This window comes from Podarcis vaucheri (assembly GCF_965113315.1).
Source record: "Podarcis vaucheri genome assembly, chromosome: 9".
In the NCBI taxonomy this organism is placed as follows: domain Eukaryota; kingdom Metazoa; phylum Chordata; class Lepidosauria; order Squamata; family Lacertidae; genus Podarcis; species Podarcis vaucheri.
Window position 1 is genome coordinate 36,651,522 of NC_138767.1, and position 16,327 is coordinate 36,667,848.

The 16,327-nt window shown below is 46.6% G+C and overlaps 1 protein-coding gene across 1 annotated transcript in view; it reads right to left on the bottom strand.

Moving 5' to 3' along the window:
• The window catches only part of MAML3 (mastermind like transcriptional coactivator 3), a 275,966-nt gene extending 265,138 nt beyond the window's left edge, over nucleotides 1-10,828 (bottom strand). The window contains exon 1 of the mRNA XM_082237554.1: nucleotides 10,126-10,828. Coding sequence (XP_082093680.1) covers nucleotides 10,126-10,590 — 465 coding nt within the window. The 5' untranslated portion in view covers nucleotides 10,591-10,828. The remainder of the gene's footprint in view (nucleotides 1-10,125) is intronic.
• Between the last annotated feature and the right edge of the window lie 5,499 nt (nucleotides 10,829-16,327).

Sequence of the window (16,327 nt, forward strand, 5' to 3'; positions counted from 1 at the left end):
TTTCCCCACTGACATCTATATGCTTTGATCAAGCCACCTAATACTGTGTGATTACTGAATAAATATATATGTGTGTATTTGAGTAAATATATATGTGTGCATTTGAGCCAACAGTGTGACGCGGCAGCTAAAAAAGCCAATGCAATTCTGGGCTGCATCAATAGGAGTATAGCATCTAGATCAAGGGAAGTAATAGTGCCACTGTATTCTGCTCTGGTCAGACCTCACCTGGAGTACTGTGTCCAGTTCTGGGCATCACAGTTCAAGAAGGACACTGACAAACTGGAACGTGTCCAGAGGAGGGCAACCAAAATGGTCAAAGGCCTGGAAACGATGCCTTACGAGGAATGGCTAAGGGAGCTGGGCATGTTTAGCCTGGAGAAGAGGAGGTTAAGGGGTGATATGATAGCCATGTTCAAATATATAAAAGGATGTTGCATAGAGGAGGGAGAAAGGTTGTTTTCTGCTGCTCCAGAGAAGCAGACACGGAGCAATGGATCCAAACTACAAGAAAGAAGATTCCACCTAAACATTAGGAAGAACTTCCTGACAGTAAGAGCTGTTCGACAGTGGAATTTGCTGCCAAGGAGTGTGGTGGAGTCTCCTACTTTGGAGGTCTTTAAGCAGAGGCTTGACAACCATATGTCAGGAGTGCTCTGATGGTGTTTCCTGCTTGGCAGGGGGTTGGACTCGATGGCCCTTGTGGTCTCTTCCAACTCTATGATTCTATGATTTCTGTGGAACTGAACTATGTTCATTTCCAGTTCTCATTCCCTAGGGAACCGTAACCCAACCCAGTCCTACAATAGCTGCACCATCCACTTCCAAAATTCTGAGTAGCATTTTTACAGTTTAAAGCACACATAAAAGGCCGTGATGTTTGAATTGCATTTGCCATTTTACTGCCCATTCACTCGGTTTGGAGATATCATTTGCCACTCTTCACAATCCTTTTTGTTTTAATGATGCTGAACTATTTAGTATCTTCAGGAAACTTGGCCACCTTAACAGTTCTGATTGACAAAAGAATATCTCCTCTTATCCCATGACTGCTAAGCTTTCTCAGGAGTCTTTGGTGAAGTACCTGGTCAAAAGCTTTTTGAAAGTCTTGAGTACCCTTTGTGAACTGGACCATCTATATGCTTGTTGACACTCTCAAAGAACTCTAGCCAACCCAATGCCTAGTGATATTCAGTTGAAGGGTGGTATACAAATTTAATAAATAATGATAATTTTGACTTGTGATTATAAGCAAATATTATTTGATGCTAGAACCGGTTGAACAAGTTCTGCAGTTTGTGAAGTTAGGTGCAATGAAAATGAAAGAACATAAATACAAGAGTTGCTAGGAATAACATAACTACACAGGAAACCTAATGAGGACAATAGTATTAGAAAAGTGCAAGAAACTGGAAGGTGAAAGGGATTTCAAATTTAAAGCAGCTAGACAAACCATGTAACCGAAAACTCAATCAATCGTTTTATTTGCATGCCACCTTTCCAAAGTTAAAACAATGCTCCAGGTGGCTTACAGCATATAAAAAATTACATAACCACAAACAAAGCAAAAGTAGTGATGAACAATATTAAAAAGTACACAATCAAACTGAAAAATTGCCACATAAATCATAAAATCCAAAATATAGATACAGTGGTACCTCGGGCTAAGCACTTAATTCGTTCTGGAGGTCCATTCTTAACCTGAAACTGTTCTTAACCTGAAGCACCACTTTAGCTAATGGGGCCTCCCACTGCCGCCACGCCGCCAGAGCACGATTTCTGTTCTCATCCTGAAGCAAAGTTCTTAACCCAAGGTACTATTTCTGGGTTAGCGGAGTCTGTAACGTGAAGCGTATGTAACCTGAAGCGTATGTAACCCAAGGTACCACTGTACGAAGATGCTGTTAACAGCCCCCCTAAACAATACCCCAGTTCAAGATTCTGTTCAGCAGTCTCAGCTGCTGTAGATGGAGTCAGTCAGGGCCCCACCCTCCCAGGCCACCTGGAAAAAGGCCTAGAAGGCAGGGTACAGGTCTTCCAGGAATCACAGTCAAAACCATGCCAATCATCCCAACCAATCCACAGAAGAGTGGTCCATCTACATTTCCTACCTGGATTTACTTATTACTTTACCGAGAACCTTGCTGAACTGCTGGACCACACCAGCCACTTCCCTGCTATTAAAATGGCTCTCCTGACAGCACTTTCACTCCCAGTTACAACATGCTGAACTGAACAATCCTTCAGCACTTTGCACAGGCATGGCTAAATTCAGCAATGCATGAAAAGCAATTGTCTGGCTTGTTTGTTGAACACCCAGAGAGCAATGCTGAGGACCCATCCCAAGGAGAAATTTATAGAAGTAGTTATTGACTCTTTTGGCCCAGAGCCTCAGAGTCTCCCATTTTTGTTTCAATAGCAGTCCACTTTGTAGTATATTTTCCTTTATGTTACGTGTGGACAGGAATTAACAACAACAACAACAACAACAAAAAAAAAAGCCTGGCTACTTTCAGATCTTATATCTGGCACTCATCACAGCCAAGGGAGATTCTGTGTAAAAGGTGAAAAATTCAGCCTTAGGGGTTTTAATTTGTTTTTCAGAGTCTTAAAGTATTGTTGTTCAATGGACAAATTATAGCTCTATGTCTTTCTGGTGCCTTACTCTGTTATTGTTCAGTGGACAAATAGAGCAATTTGTTAGAACTTAGTTCAGAAATATATAATCCCATACACTATTGTTTCTTGTTGCTGCTCTTCAGCACCATGTAATAGTGTGTGGAGTTCAGAGGTAAGTCAAATACCTGTACTTAAAAGTCATGGATCTCTCTGCCCCTCCCCACGAATTATTTCTGCAGACACCCAAGCCTCCTGTTGATTAGATATAGCTAAGTCTCTCTCTTTTGCCTTCTAAGCATAAAACTAACTAGGCACACTTCTGGTTCTTCATTCCCCTCTCTGTTTTTACTGCCAACTCCAATCACTGATTTTTCATCAATATTGGCCAAATCTGCATCTTCTGCTAAACTGTTCATGCCCTAGTTATTTTTTCCTTGGACCACTGCCACTCTGGCCTTCCTTCCTGTTCTCTCTCACCTCTTCAGTCAACTCAGAATATTCCTGCTAAAATAATCTCTCTTTCTCAACACATCGCCCTTCTCTGCCTCTACGTTGGCCCCCAGTTGCCTTTTACAATGACTTTAGCCTCATCCTTGTGTCTAGTTTTTCCTTCATCCCATCCTCCTTTTCTCTGCATATTCCATGCTGTGCTCTTCCTGGCTGCAGGCAAAAACCTACCTTCTTTCGGAAGCATAAATGCTGCTGTAAGTACTTCCAATGAAGACTCCATAGCTACCATAATTCTAGCCTCTTATAAAACCAATCAGGAATCCAAGAGTGTTGCTTCAGCACAGTGCTTCTCACTATCAAGCACCACCAAAGGATACCTTAGCACCAAAGGCTACAATCTTCTGCACAATTAGCCAGAAAGAAGCCCAACTGGTTACTTCTGAGTAAATATGTATTGCGTCTGGTTCAAAGGCAACAGCCCTATGCACAGTGGCCTGAAAGTAAGAGCCACAAAACTCAGGATCAAACTAGATGCAAGAGTACAGAATCATAAACTGCAGCATTGGAAGGGATCCTGAGGGCCACCGAGTTCATCTACCTGACCCATTAGTTCAAATTCATATTTGCTGTACTAATGTAACTAAACAGTGAGGTTCAATTTTGGCAACAAATGAGGAGTAGTGCAGACGTTTCCCCCTGTTTGGGGCTTAACTCCTGCAGACTCCCTCCCAGAACACTTTGCTTTCACCTAGCTGGGCTTATTTCTGGTACTGAAAGGTGATACCATGGCCCAGCTGTGGAAAAGTAAGACAGACAGAAAGAGGGATTCCCTTGCAAGCCTTTGCAGTTAACTCTGCACCCACCCCATGTTTCTACATATATACACCAGATGTGAGGCGGAACTCACGGATAACCACATCCCCCGTGACTCTCAACGGGAGTTACTTCTGAGTAAGCAGGCATATGATGAGCCTGTCAGTATAAGATGTCAAGGATACAGTTACAGGAAAAGTCTTTTAGAATTTGACAATTTACAAACCAGTACAGAAGAGCAGAACTGTAATAGACCATCACATGGGCATGGCTTAACAACATTAAATAATTTTTAAGATGGTTTCTAATACTGAAGCACATTTGCCAAATATCTAAGATGCATTCAGCAAGTTAAAAATTATACACTCAACACAGTAGAAAGTGAGAAAGCAGATTAGCTAAGAACGGGAATGAGTAGATGTTTCTTGGAACTAATCTGATGATGAGCAAAGGAACATTTTGGAGGAATTGCAAAGTTTTCCATCAATAACTTTTAAACAAACCTAACTAGCACAGTATTAAAACACTTCTAGTTATGTAACTGAGAAATTAAAACTGGCTTTCACAATGACTAGGCTGGGAAATGGATAATACTTAATAAAGAAATGCATGTTTTATTGTACAATTCTTGTTGTGTTTCCTAACTTCATTATTCGCTGCTATAGCCAAATGAAGAAAATGTTTGATGTTATTATTAATAAACAAATCAAAGATTTAGCAAAATCAACTATACATCCCCTATCAAGTGCTCATACCCAAACCTCACAAAACTGGGATTAAATGGTTATAAATTTCTCTGTGGTAGGCTATGCTATAATGGTATTTTCAATTTTTACCTGTGGTTATTTTTGGGAGGGAAGGGTCTTTAATAAGATGGACCATTGGCCTTGCTTCAATTCAGACAAAAGCTCACACACAAGGGCTTGAGAGCTAGCCCCTTTGAACACATAGGAATTTACTTCCAAGTAGACATGCAGTTTCTGCTGTCAAGTGACTTCCAGTTCAATCCTATGCATTATTTCTGTCTCCACCTTACAAACAAGATGTGTCAAAGGGATGCATTGCACAGTAAATATGACAATAGAAAATGACAAACATGTTTATTCCAAAATTAAACTGTTTGACTGTCAGTGGAACATATACGTTGAAAAATGTGTTCTTTCTTCATGCTGCTAAAGGTGGGTGTGAGCACAAACTAAATGGAAAGGTGAGAAATCAGCTTCCCTCTGGAAGCCTGAGAAAGTTTCCTACCCTCCTCTTCAAATTACCATTCCTGGTGGAGATCTTGTAAATTGAAGGAAAGTATGGAATGACTCACAGTTGCACGTCACTTTGGGTTGCCCTGACAAATTTAATGAATAAATATTAAATAACAATAAATGCAGCTGCCCCCAGGAAAAGCAAATCCATCACCATATGCCTTTGGGCTCCTTTGGGCTGTTGGAAGCCTTAGGTACATCCAGTTAGACCAAGGATTGACATCTAGAATGGCACAGATCCCATCCTTAATTTAGAAGATTAGGCTTGCCAAGATACACTGAGCATGCATGGAGCGTGCAAGTCCCTGGGTGTGGAAATGAGGCTGTACTGACTTTCTATGAGAGACCATCAACTTTTAAGTTTGAGGTGCATGCCTTTGAGGAAAGCATCTACAGTGGTACCTAGGGTTACATACGCTTCAGGTTACAGACTCCGCTAACCCAGAAATAGTACTTCGGGTTAAGAACTTTGCTTCAGGATGAGAACAGAAATGGCGCAGCAGCTGCACAGCGGCAGCAGGAGTCCCTAATAGCTAAAGTGGTGTTTCAGGTTAAGAACAGACCTCCGGAACAAATTAAGTACTTAACCCGAGGTACCACTGTATTTATAAAAAGATGATCAGCTGTTCAGTAAAGCACACATTATGGAGTACAGCATAAGTTGAGAAACACGAAATGCAGAAGGACAGTTTAGGCCTCCACAGATTAAACAAACAAACAAACACACAAAATACAGCTCAGTAAAGGCAACTTATTGTTCTCTCTATTGAGGGTTAGGAAAAGAGGAATCAGACACATGGGGCTGCAGTGTTCTCTGAAGACAGAGGACCCCCAGCACCTCACATTTCCCCCAGCACTTGTCAGTCAGTACAACAATTGGGGAGGTCTGTATTCATCACAGATCATGTTTCACTGATTGGAAGGAGGACACAGTTCTCATTATGAAGTCTCACAAACTGGATTCAAAGACACCGCAAAAAGCTTCACACTTATCCTGGCAACTTCCTTCTCTTCTTTAGGGAGCTCCCTTACATGCTGTTGAAAAACCACAGCTCGCTCTTAATCTTTCTACAAATCGTAACTATATTGCTGGTGAAACCCTTTCCCTGTAAGCACATTGTTGATGAAACTCTCTCCCTTATTTAAAATGGCTGTAAATAACACTGCATTCTAATTTTTTAAACAGCAAAGCACACACTGATCTGGTATGCTCCAATGATACTGGAAGCCGGATGCAAATATCCCTAGCTGTGGATTTCATACTACAAGTAATTTTAACCAAGAGAGTTTCAAAGATACTGCAATCCTATCCATGTATATTCAAACACAAGACCCAATGAGTCCAATAGATACTACTTCCAAGTGTGTATGTATAGGACTGCAGATTTATTGTTTTAAAAGGATGTGCTATAAGCTAATATTTCCTGGATTTTGCTACTTACCTGTAACTGCAACAAATCCAAAACTTTTTTTAAAAAAGGTATTTTGGACCCCAAAAGCAAACAAGGCTTATTAACTGTCAAGTGAAGAATATGATCGAATTATTGGGGTGTTAATACAGGTCGTATCAAGGGAAATCAGTGGTTTCTTATCAAAACAGATGTTACAACATCCACTTTATTGTTATTACTGGTGGGAAAGGAGCCATTCCAGGGGGGAAATCTAGACCTGTCCAGCACATCAAAAAACAAACCACCCTCTTCTGCCCATGGCAAAGAGATTCTCCAACTACAAGCCTTTCCCAAATCCCATCTGCAAGCTAGAGACAGAGAAGGAAACTATTGTTTCACTAGTGAGTCAGTACCGCAGCTCAAAAGGGGGGTGGGGGGTGGAATGCGAAGAAGGCTTTTGTTTGTTTGCTTGCATGAAGTCCTCCGAGTGCGCCACTGTGTCGCAAGCGCAAGCTCCATTAGGGAGCAAAGAGCATGAAACAGCTTGAGGACTGAACCCAAATCCTATTAGAGGGCCGGGAAGGGCCAAGCAGACGGGTAGCCGAACAGCGCCTCGTCGGCTTCCTGTTTGCGAGTCAGGTGCCTCCCTTTGTGCTTTGCTCCGACTCGTCTGTCTCTCGGCTTTCTCCCTGCCAGTGTGTGTGTGTGTGCGCGCGCGTCCGCAGACCGGCTCGCGCTCCAGGTCGGGCGGGAGGAAGGCGGCGGCGGCGGCAGAGTGAGGGGGGGCGGTTATTCCTGTGTGGTGAGGCTGAGCGCTTTATCTGCCTATCTCAACCCCCCCCCTCCTCCTCCCGACTGCACTGGAGAAATGCCCCGCTGTCTCCAACAAGGGGCGTTCCCTCTCCGGCTGCCTTTTCCCTGGAAAAGCAGGGAGGCAGCGGCAGCAGCAGCAGCAGCTTCCTTCTCCAATCCCCTCCATCCTCGGAGGGGGGAGGGGGAGTGGTGGTTTCTCCACGCCTGAGGAGGAAGGCGGCACGCCGCGCAGCAGCGTTCGCTTCCAGGAGGGCGCACTTTGGGCTGCGCTTAAGCTCTTCCCCGCCCCCCACGGCTGAGCGCTCGATAGAGCAGACAAAGCGCCGCGGCAGGCGGGGGGGGGGGCGGAGAAGGTGTAGCGGACTCCGCCTGCGGGTCGCGGCTGAGCCGGCCTTTCGCGCGCCGGTGGGAGGGGCCGAGGCGGCCCCGGTGAACTGAGGAGGCGCGCACACACACACACGGACGCCGGGGGTGGGGTGGGGAAGAAGAGTCCCACATCAATAAATGGTCCTTCTCTCGACAGGGGAGGAGCCGGCGGCGGCTGTCTCCCGCAAAGTCCGCGCCCGTTCCTTTCTCTCCCTCCCTCCGCCAGCCTCCGCCTCCTGCGCCGCACCACTCGCCCCAGCTCCTCCTGGGCTGCCACTGCGGCTGACCCCGCCGTCAGTCCGCGCCCTCCAGGCCTCCCACCCAACTTCCAGCCGGGGGAGGGGAGGGCGGCTTTGTCAGGCAGACGCCAGCTGGTGGGGTGGCTTGCCGAAAAGCTGGGCGGCGGGGAGGTTCCGGCTCGCTCTTAGCTTAGGGCGGCCATAAGGGCAGCAGGAAGGCAAAGGGACCTTGCAGCCGCTTCTCTCCAGCTCAGCTAGAGCAGCAGACCTTTATTAAAAACTGAACCTTGCGAGCGGTTGCCTAAATCTAAGCTCCACGTCTTACTTGGGCAAACATTCGCCGCGCGACCTTGTTCGTGTTTAATCGAAAGTAGGCAATCATTTTTTTTAAAGGGGGGAGTCACAACTCAGTCCGTGTGCTTCAATCCGAAACGCGTTTACCTGGGAGTAAGTCCCACTGAGTGCAGTTGGACTTATTTTTGAAGACACCTGCGTAAAATCGTTCCTGTTTGAGGCTGGGGATTAAGAGGGAACTTCCTTTTAATATACATACTGTATACATATTTTAAAAATTGATTCGACTAGGGCGCAGTAAAAAAGCCTTAGAGCCGCAACCCTGGTTTAGGAGAGCTGCTGCAACAGAATAAAAAAAACAAATCCGAAAGAGCGACAGCAGCCCAAGTAAAATAATAATAAAAAAGGAATGCCCTCGCCGGCTCGCCCTGCCTCCAGCTGCCCCTGAGACCATCTGCCTGGATTTCGGCAAGCAGCTCCCATCGACACAATCACTGCGCCACCAAAGGCAGAATATTTCACAGCTCTCCATAAACTCGATTAGCTTTACTCGGCTACACCTACTGGAAACCAGGCACGCTGGAAGCAGGGACTGACAACAGATCTGTTAAAACAAAAAACCCTGACCGCTTCTCCGCTCTCTTCACTAAAGCTGTCTGAGGGTAGTAGGTAAGGTAGAATGGGTGTGGGAAAGGGATTTCCTAATCGATTTGATCAGAGCAGCTCGCGGCGAACGATCCTTCCCGGACGATTTTCCAGGGGAGGGGCGCTTTTAATAGGGACACGTACTGACTATTTTGTTTTAAGACAAGATCTGTGACCCGGCGAGTTCTTGTTTAATTTATTTTAACCATCTGGGTGAGTGTGAAACGCCACTTCCTACTACTAGTTCTTACGCCACCGGCAGGTTAGCTCCCGCCCCTTTGCTGTTCTCTTCTAAGCCTCTTAAAAGGCCAAGGAAACTTTAGAATTACGAAAAGAAAAAGAAAAAAAAGGCAAGAAAGAAATGCAGCCCAGGCGGCCGCTGAGTGGCTGGGGCGAGTTTGGAGAGACTTGATTGGTCCGCTGCACGCCGCGCACACTCACGCGCCGCCGCCAGCCGAGGAGGAACCTGCCCAACTTTTCCTCCCGAGGGCTGTCACTCCCGCTCCGCAAAGCCAGCCCACAAAGCTCCCCCTCCGCTGGATTTAAAGAGGCAGCGAGCATCCTTGCAGACACGCACCCACGCTGGCCAGAGAGATATACACGCGCAGGCACACGCACGTGCTTTCCCCCTGGTCTTCCCGCCGCTACTCCACAACTGCCTACACAACAAGGGGGACCCTCCAAGCGCGTCGGTTCTCCTGTGTGCGTTTTTACGCCGCTCTTCCAATGGCACGTGAAACAGCCAAATGCACAATTCATTTGTTTCATTGTTTTGCGCCGTGATCGATGCAATGATACCTGCGAGCGACTGGGGGAAGTGGGGGGGGTGAGTGTGTGTGACGCCGGCAGGTGAAGAATCATTACCTGAGTGATCGATCCAAGTGGCAAGAGAGAGAGAGAGAGAGAGAGAGAGAGAGACAAGACAAGAGAGCGAGCGAGTGCGCGCGGCTTAGCCACCCCCACCAATGCAGAGGCTTCGACAACTCCTCTTCAAATAGTCCATTTTGCTTCCTGGATTCCCATATTAGTTATAGGACCAAAGTTTCCTCTCTCCGCCCATTCCCTGGCTTCAGCCAAGCATCCCTCGCTTTCTCTCGCTCTTTCTCTCTCTTCCCCCACCCTCCTCTCCAACCTCCTACATCCGCTCCGGCGAGAAGGGAGAACTCCAAATGAGAAAGCGCCAGCCCACAAGTGCTCCGCAGCCGCCCTCCAGCCCCCTCTCGCCCGCCCCCTTACCATGATCAGCGTGTGGTTCCTCTGCTCGGCCGTGGCACACTCGGCATCTTGTTGCTGCTTGCTGCTCGGGTGCTGCTGCTGCTGCTTGCTACCGCTGCCTCCGGCCCCCGATTTCTTGGCCCTTTGCTCCAGGGTCCTCTGGTAGAGGCTCACCGTGTCCCTTCGCTCCAGCTCCAGCTGCTCGGCCTGGGCTTGCTGGTACCTGTTCTCGCAGTTGACGTGGTGCCTCCTGCAGCCCTCGATGCGCTGCCTCAGCCTCTCCACCACGGTGCTGTGCTTGGGAACGCCGCTGCTCCCGTTAGTGCCGCCGCCGCCGCCGCTATGAGTAGCGCTGTTACCGGGAGGAGGGCCGTGGGGAGCGTTGTTCACGCCGATCCCGGCCCCGCCGAGGCTGCTGCTCAGGTTATTGTTGAGGCAAAGGCTGCCGCCGTTCGCGGCAGCGGCGGGGGTTGCAAAATCCCCCATCCTCTTCTCCGCGCACACTATTTTGGAAGAACTTTTCCCCCCTTTGAGAAGCGGGCGCCACACGCCAGGCACAAACACGGGGGTCCTCCGGGGGAAGATACTCTTTAACGGACCATGGGGGAGGGAGGCAGCAGATCCCCAGCGAAATGTTTTGGGGTTGTTTGGTTTAAAACAAAATACCCCCCAACAATTTTAAAAAGCCTCTCTCCCTTCCTTGTCGATCCTCTCCGGCAGGAAGAAAGCTTTCCCCCGCCCGCCCGCCCGCCCCCCACAAAAAAGAAAGAAATTGCCTAAAGAAAATGTTAAAAGCCGAGACCCAGGAGGCGGTGCTGCGAGGTTATCGCCAGACACAATCAACAAACACAGGAGGAATCCCAACAAACTGATCGGTAGCTTGTTCGGTGGCAAACTCCAGGGAAGGAAGATCAGATCAGTCCACCTTTGAAATAATCCATCATTTCCAAAACAAATCCCGGACCGAAAACCTCCTTGGTCTCCCCCATGTATGAAAACGGAGGAAGAGAGAGACACGCACCCACATGCGTGCAAAACAGGCAGGAATCTCTCTCCACGCTCCACACTTCTACACACACACAACACACACTCGCACAAGACACCTACGGACATACACACCGGGCAGACAACGCGCACACAGGCACCCCAACATCGCACCCCGCGCCACCGGGCGGCAGGCAGCGCCGCTTTCTTAATTGTGTTTTCTCTCTCCCGGGGAGTAGGGGGAAAGGAAAAAAAAGTTTGGGTGTTTATGCCGCACCGTGTTCTCAAAAGTACTTTGGCTGCTCAGTTGTATTTTTCAACAGGAACCTAAAAGGGAAAAGGAAAAAAAACAACAACAGCAAAAGCAAATCCTCCAGCTGGGGGGAAGTCAACACGTGAACAATCCGGGGCGATCTGCAAAAGTAGCTCGCTGAAGTATTTGCAGAACGTACGCCGAGCTGCTACACACGCAGACTGCTCTGCTCTGCTCTGCTTGCTGCTTCTCCTCCTGCCACCATCACAATGATCAAGTGCTGTCCTCCTCCACCTCCTCCTCCTCCTCCATGCCAGCGGAGTGATACCAGGACAAGAGCGCTCAATAAACAGAGCAGCAGCAGCCGCCGCCGCTCCAGCTCCTCCAGGCCGTGAGGCAGACCCGGGGACAAGGTGCAAAATCCGGCCCGGACCTTTCGCCAGCAGGAACGGACACGGCGATTCCCCGCCTAATTCCCCCTCCGGCTCCAAGCCACGCTGCTTGTTACCTTGGGCGGAAAATCAGGGACTGGCAGGACCGAGCGAGAGCGATCCGAGGGGGAAGCTGGAGAGGCAGGCAGTCAACTTTTGACCTGGTCGCGTGGTGCGTGTGTGTGTGTGTAATACGCCTGCCCTGTGTGTCCGGTTTCCTTTTTCGGCGCGAGCTGAAGCTCTGTATCATGCTGGCCTAAATTGTTACATATTGCATGGTATATAGAACCTGTGCATGATGATGACCACAGCAAGGGAACGGAAGCTTCCTAACTCTCCTTGCCTGACGTTTACCACGTGGAAAAGTCAAGGGGAAGAAAAGAGGCTGGTGTTAGAATTAACCCTGATACGCCTCCCTCTACCCTCAATTCAAATATCCGAGGGGTGGTGGTTTTTTTTGGGGGGGGGTGCGGGAGAAGCACAGTCCTTGACTCATTCACTGGAGAGTAAATCTCATTGTTTCCGACTAAACTTATTTACAAGTTGCATTTAAAACAATCCCAGCGCTGGATAGAATGTAGGTGCCGGATACAGTATCGTCTACTGAGTTACACGAACTTGCTATTATTGTTACATCGATAGGCATACCATATACTGTGTGTGTATACACACACACACACACAAACACACACACACACACACATTTCTGGCCACAGAACACTTTTGTGAAATAGGTTAAGTTCACCTAATCGCAGTGCTACAATTCCCAGCACCCTTAACAAACTATAGTTCCCATGGTTCTCTGCAAGGGGAGGTGTGTGCTAAATGAATAGTGTGGACACAGCCATAGAGTGACAAGCCCAAGGTACTTTACTGCCTTGTAACACCTTTAAAAAGGGAGAGAGCAAGAGTGAGATCCATCCATTATGCAAGGGAACCTACAATCTAAATCAGAGCAAAGAGGGAATTAAAGTGCTCCCTAATCTCTCAAGAACGACCATAGGTAACAAACACAGTGCATGAAGTTGGGTGGTGTTTGACTGTTCACTGGTTGGACTGCTAATTAAAAGTAGTTTTTAAAAAAACTGGTGCACTGTTCGCTTTATCTACTTGGAACTGACTGAAGAAGTACCCGGTGCTGCACAGCTCTTTAGGAGGCAAAACACAAAATATGTCTCTCATTCACCTTTTCCACTCATATTGGTTACTTAAAAGACTGCAAAGTGAGAATGATTCAAACAAGGGCTGATGGGCAGCATCCAAAAACAGGCCAGAACTTTCTATTTTTAACAAGAAAACAATGTGAGGCTCAACATTTTTTCCAAGAGAATAGTGGGTATTTCCATGCAGAGCTGCTGAGAATTGCCATGATGAAAATAACTGAGGAAGCAGGGTATTTAGTCCACACATTCAAATGCAACATGATAACATTGCACCCAATAGTAGTTGCAATCCAGGGGAGGGTTTCAGGTGCCTTAAGGCTGTCATCTTAAACAGGCACTAGGGAAAGATTCTTACTGAACTCTGTGGCACTTACTTATGAGTAGACATGCTTTGGCTCCAGCACACCATCTGCTTAACCCTGTAGTGATCAAAAAAAGTTGGACTACACCAGAGTAAGATGTAGAAATATATATTTTCTGTTACCTAATAATCCAAATTGTATTGATTAATTACTATTTTTTAAAGAAAGGTGGGATATAGATATTATAATATTAGGCTGCTAACAAGAATTATTTGTATGTGTATGCATGCGCATTAGGAAATACAATAAAAATTGAAACCCACATGCAAAAACACAGCCTAGGGAGTGCATTCCAACTGTAGGGTTAGCCAATCCCCAAAAGTCCTTCTAAACATGCTTGTTTTCAACAGACAGTAAAAACTAGACAGTGACGTAAACAAAGCAGGCCTCCCTAGGCTAGAAGTAAGCCACCACTGAAAAGGCCCTGCCTCATATTCATTGTTGGGGGGAGGGGTATGGTATGGAGCAAGACTTAAAATATTGATCTGAGTGTGCTGGGTGAGAGAATACTTAGTGGATCCCATGTGGCATGGTGGTTAGAGGATCAAACTAGGCCTAGGGAAACCTAGGTGCAAATCCCTGCAAATGTCTCTCTTGGCTGTTGTGAGGATTAAATGGGGCAAAATATGTATGACATCCTGAGCTCCTCAGAAGACAGAGAGGAAATAAATGTGGAAGGAAAGTCTCTTCCGTTTTCAACTGCATGGCAAAAACAATGCTCCAAACCATTTTAAAATGAACAATGTAGATTCATTTAGTGTTGAAGAACAAAAACCCCAAATCCAGAATGTAGCTGAAAGTGAATATTATTTTGTTCTCTTATTATCCAATTATTGAATCGGTTTTAGTCATGTCATGTCTAGAACTGCAGACAGACAAAGCACAAGCTTTGAAACCCCTGTCTAATGCTTGGGAAAGACTTGACCTTCTTTAGCAATGGCAACATTATTTAAAAAGTATTAATTTTCCTCCATATTATTTCCCATAGAAACTGCACTTTGAAATACAGAATCATTCTTTAAAAAGAGACTAAAGACTGTTGTGATTTACCCCAGCCAGCAGCGACTACTTTCCTGTATTAGGTCACAAACCTAACCCCAATCCATCCTGCTGGAGTGGGCTCAGAATCAGTGGACAATCTCTGGCCTCTGCCCATTGGAGGGGGCCACTGTCACTGCTGAAGTCTCTGCTGCAGCCAGAGAAAGTTCTTTGCCGGCAATCCTACCACTGGCAGAGGGGGCCCCCAATGGGGCATGATGTGGTGGGTGAGAGCTGGGCTGGTCAAGGATCCACTGGTTCACCTTCCAGAGTGGGGTCCCATTGAGTCACAATGGGAATAACACCTTATGATCATTCAGTAGTTGGGCTCATTTTAGAAGAAGAAAAGTTTGGATTTGATATCCCGCCTTTCACTCCCTTTAAGGAGTCTCAAAGCGGCTAACATTCTCCTTTCCCTTCCTCCCCCACAACAAACACTCTGTGAGGTGAGTGGGGCTGAGAGACTTCAAAGAAGTGTGACTGGCCCAAGGTCACCCAGCAGCTGCATGTGGAGGAGCGGAGACGCGAACCCGGTTCCCCAGATTACGAGACTACAGCTCTTAACCACTACACCACACTGGCTCTCAGTGCCAGACATGTGCCAGACACATGTTCCAACTGGAAGGGCAGCTTGTGGATTCCCAATGCCAGTTTTGGATGAAAAATATGCATACACTGCACTTTATGGCCAGATTAAGTATTATTAGTAGTGCATTTGGTGTAGTTGCTTTTGACATTACAGTGGTACCTCAGGTTAAGTACTTAATTCGTTCTGGAGGTCCGTTCTTAACCTGAAACTGTTCTTAACCTGAAGACCACTTTAGCTAATGAGGCCTCCTGTTGCTGCCGCGCCGCTGGAACACGATTTCTGTTCTCATCCTGAAGCAAAGTTCTTAACCCGAGGTACTATTTCTGGGTTAGCGGAGTCTGTAACCTGAAGTGTCTGTAACCTGAAGCGTATGTAACCCAAGGTACCACTCTATTTGGGGGAGAGGGAAATAGACCACTTAGGAAGACCGTGGGGTCAAAACACATCTGGTCATATTTCATTTCATTTTACTGAGTCAGGTGATTTCATATTTTGTTTGTTTATAATTGTCTGTATTAGCTACATAAAACACTTTCATAATACCAAGGTTGTTTAGTTTGTGTTATTTGGAAATTCAGGCCCCAGCTTGTTCCTAATCACCCCAAGCACATTCATAGATACAGTGTTTTCTTTAAGAAAAAAAGTTTAGGGGTACTCTCATTTTCCTACTCATATTGAAATACTGCCCCTCAATGAGGCCAAACTTAGATTCACAAAATGTTTAGGGGTATGTGTACCCCTGCATCTATGGATTTAACCACCACACTCACACTTTCTACCTTAGCCTTTTTGCTCCCTGGCCAGATTGCTCTGCGCATCAAGCTGACCATTATTATATACATTTGGGGCCTGCAACAAAACACTGCAGTATGAAGTCCTTCTGTTCAGGTTTCCAGTCAACCAGTCATATCCTTTTCGAGGATATGCCATTCTACTCTTCCTCCTTCCTTGGTTTTCCATCCCACCCCCTGCCCCACGCCAGTCAATCAGGAGTCCAAACCTACCTGTCTTCATTGGGCTAGGTCCCCCCCCCCCGTGTATTTCAGTGCTTTTGAAAACTTCGGTTTTCCTCCAAGATTGCAAGTATCCCCCTGTTCTACATTGGTGGTGTCTTTTTGTCTATATAAGGACCCACACTTGGAGAATGAGTTTGCTATTAGTATATAGGATTTCTTTCCTGAGGTTAAGGAATCAGCAGAGTAGCTATATTTCATTCACTTCCCGAGAACAGCAATTCCTGTGTGTCAATTCTGAAACAAGATACAATATTTAAAATGAACCTCTGCCTTGCAGGTCTTCGACAGAACCAGATAGCAGCACCGCACATTTGCTGTCCAGAGTGCTGCTGGTGTGTAACAACTATATGAAAGCAATAAACAACAAGTGGCAAACTATAAAGGCAA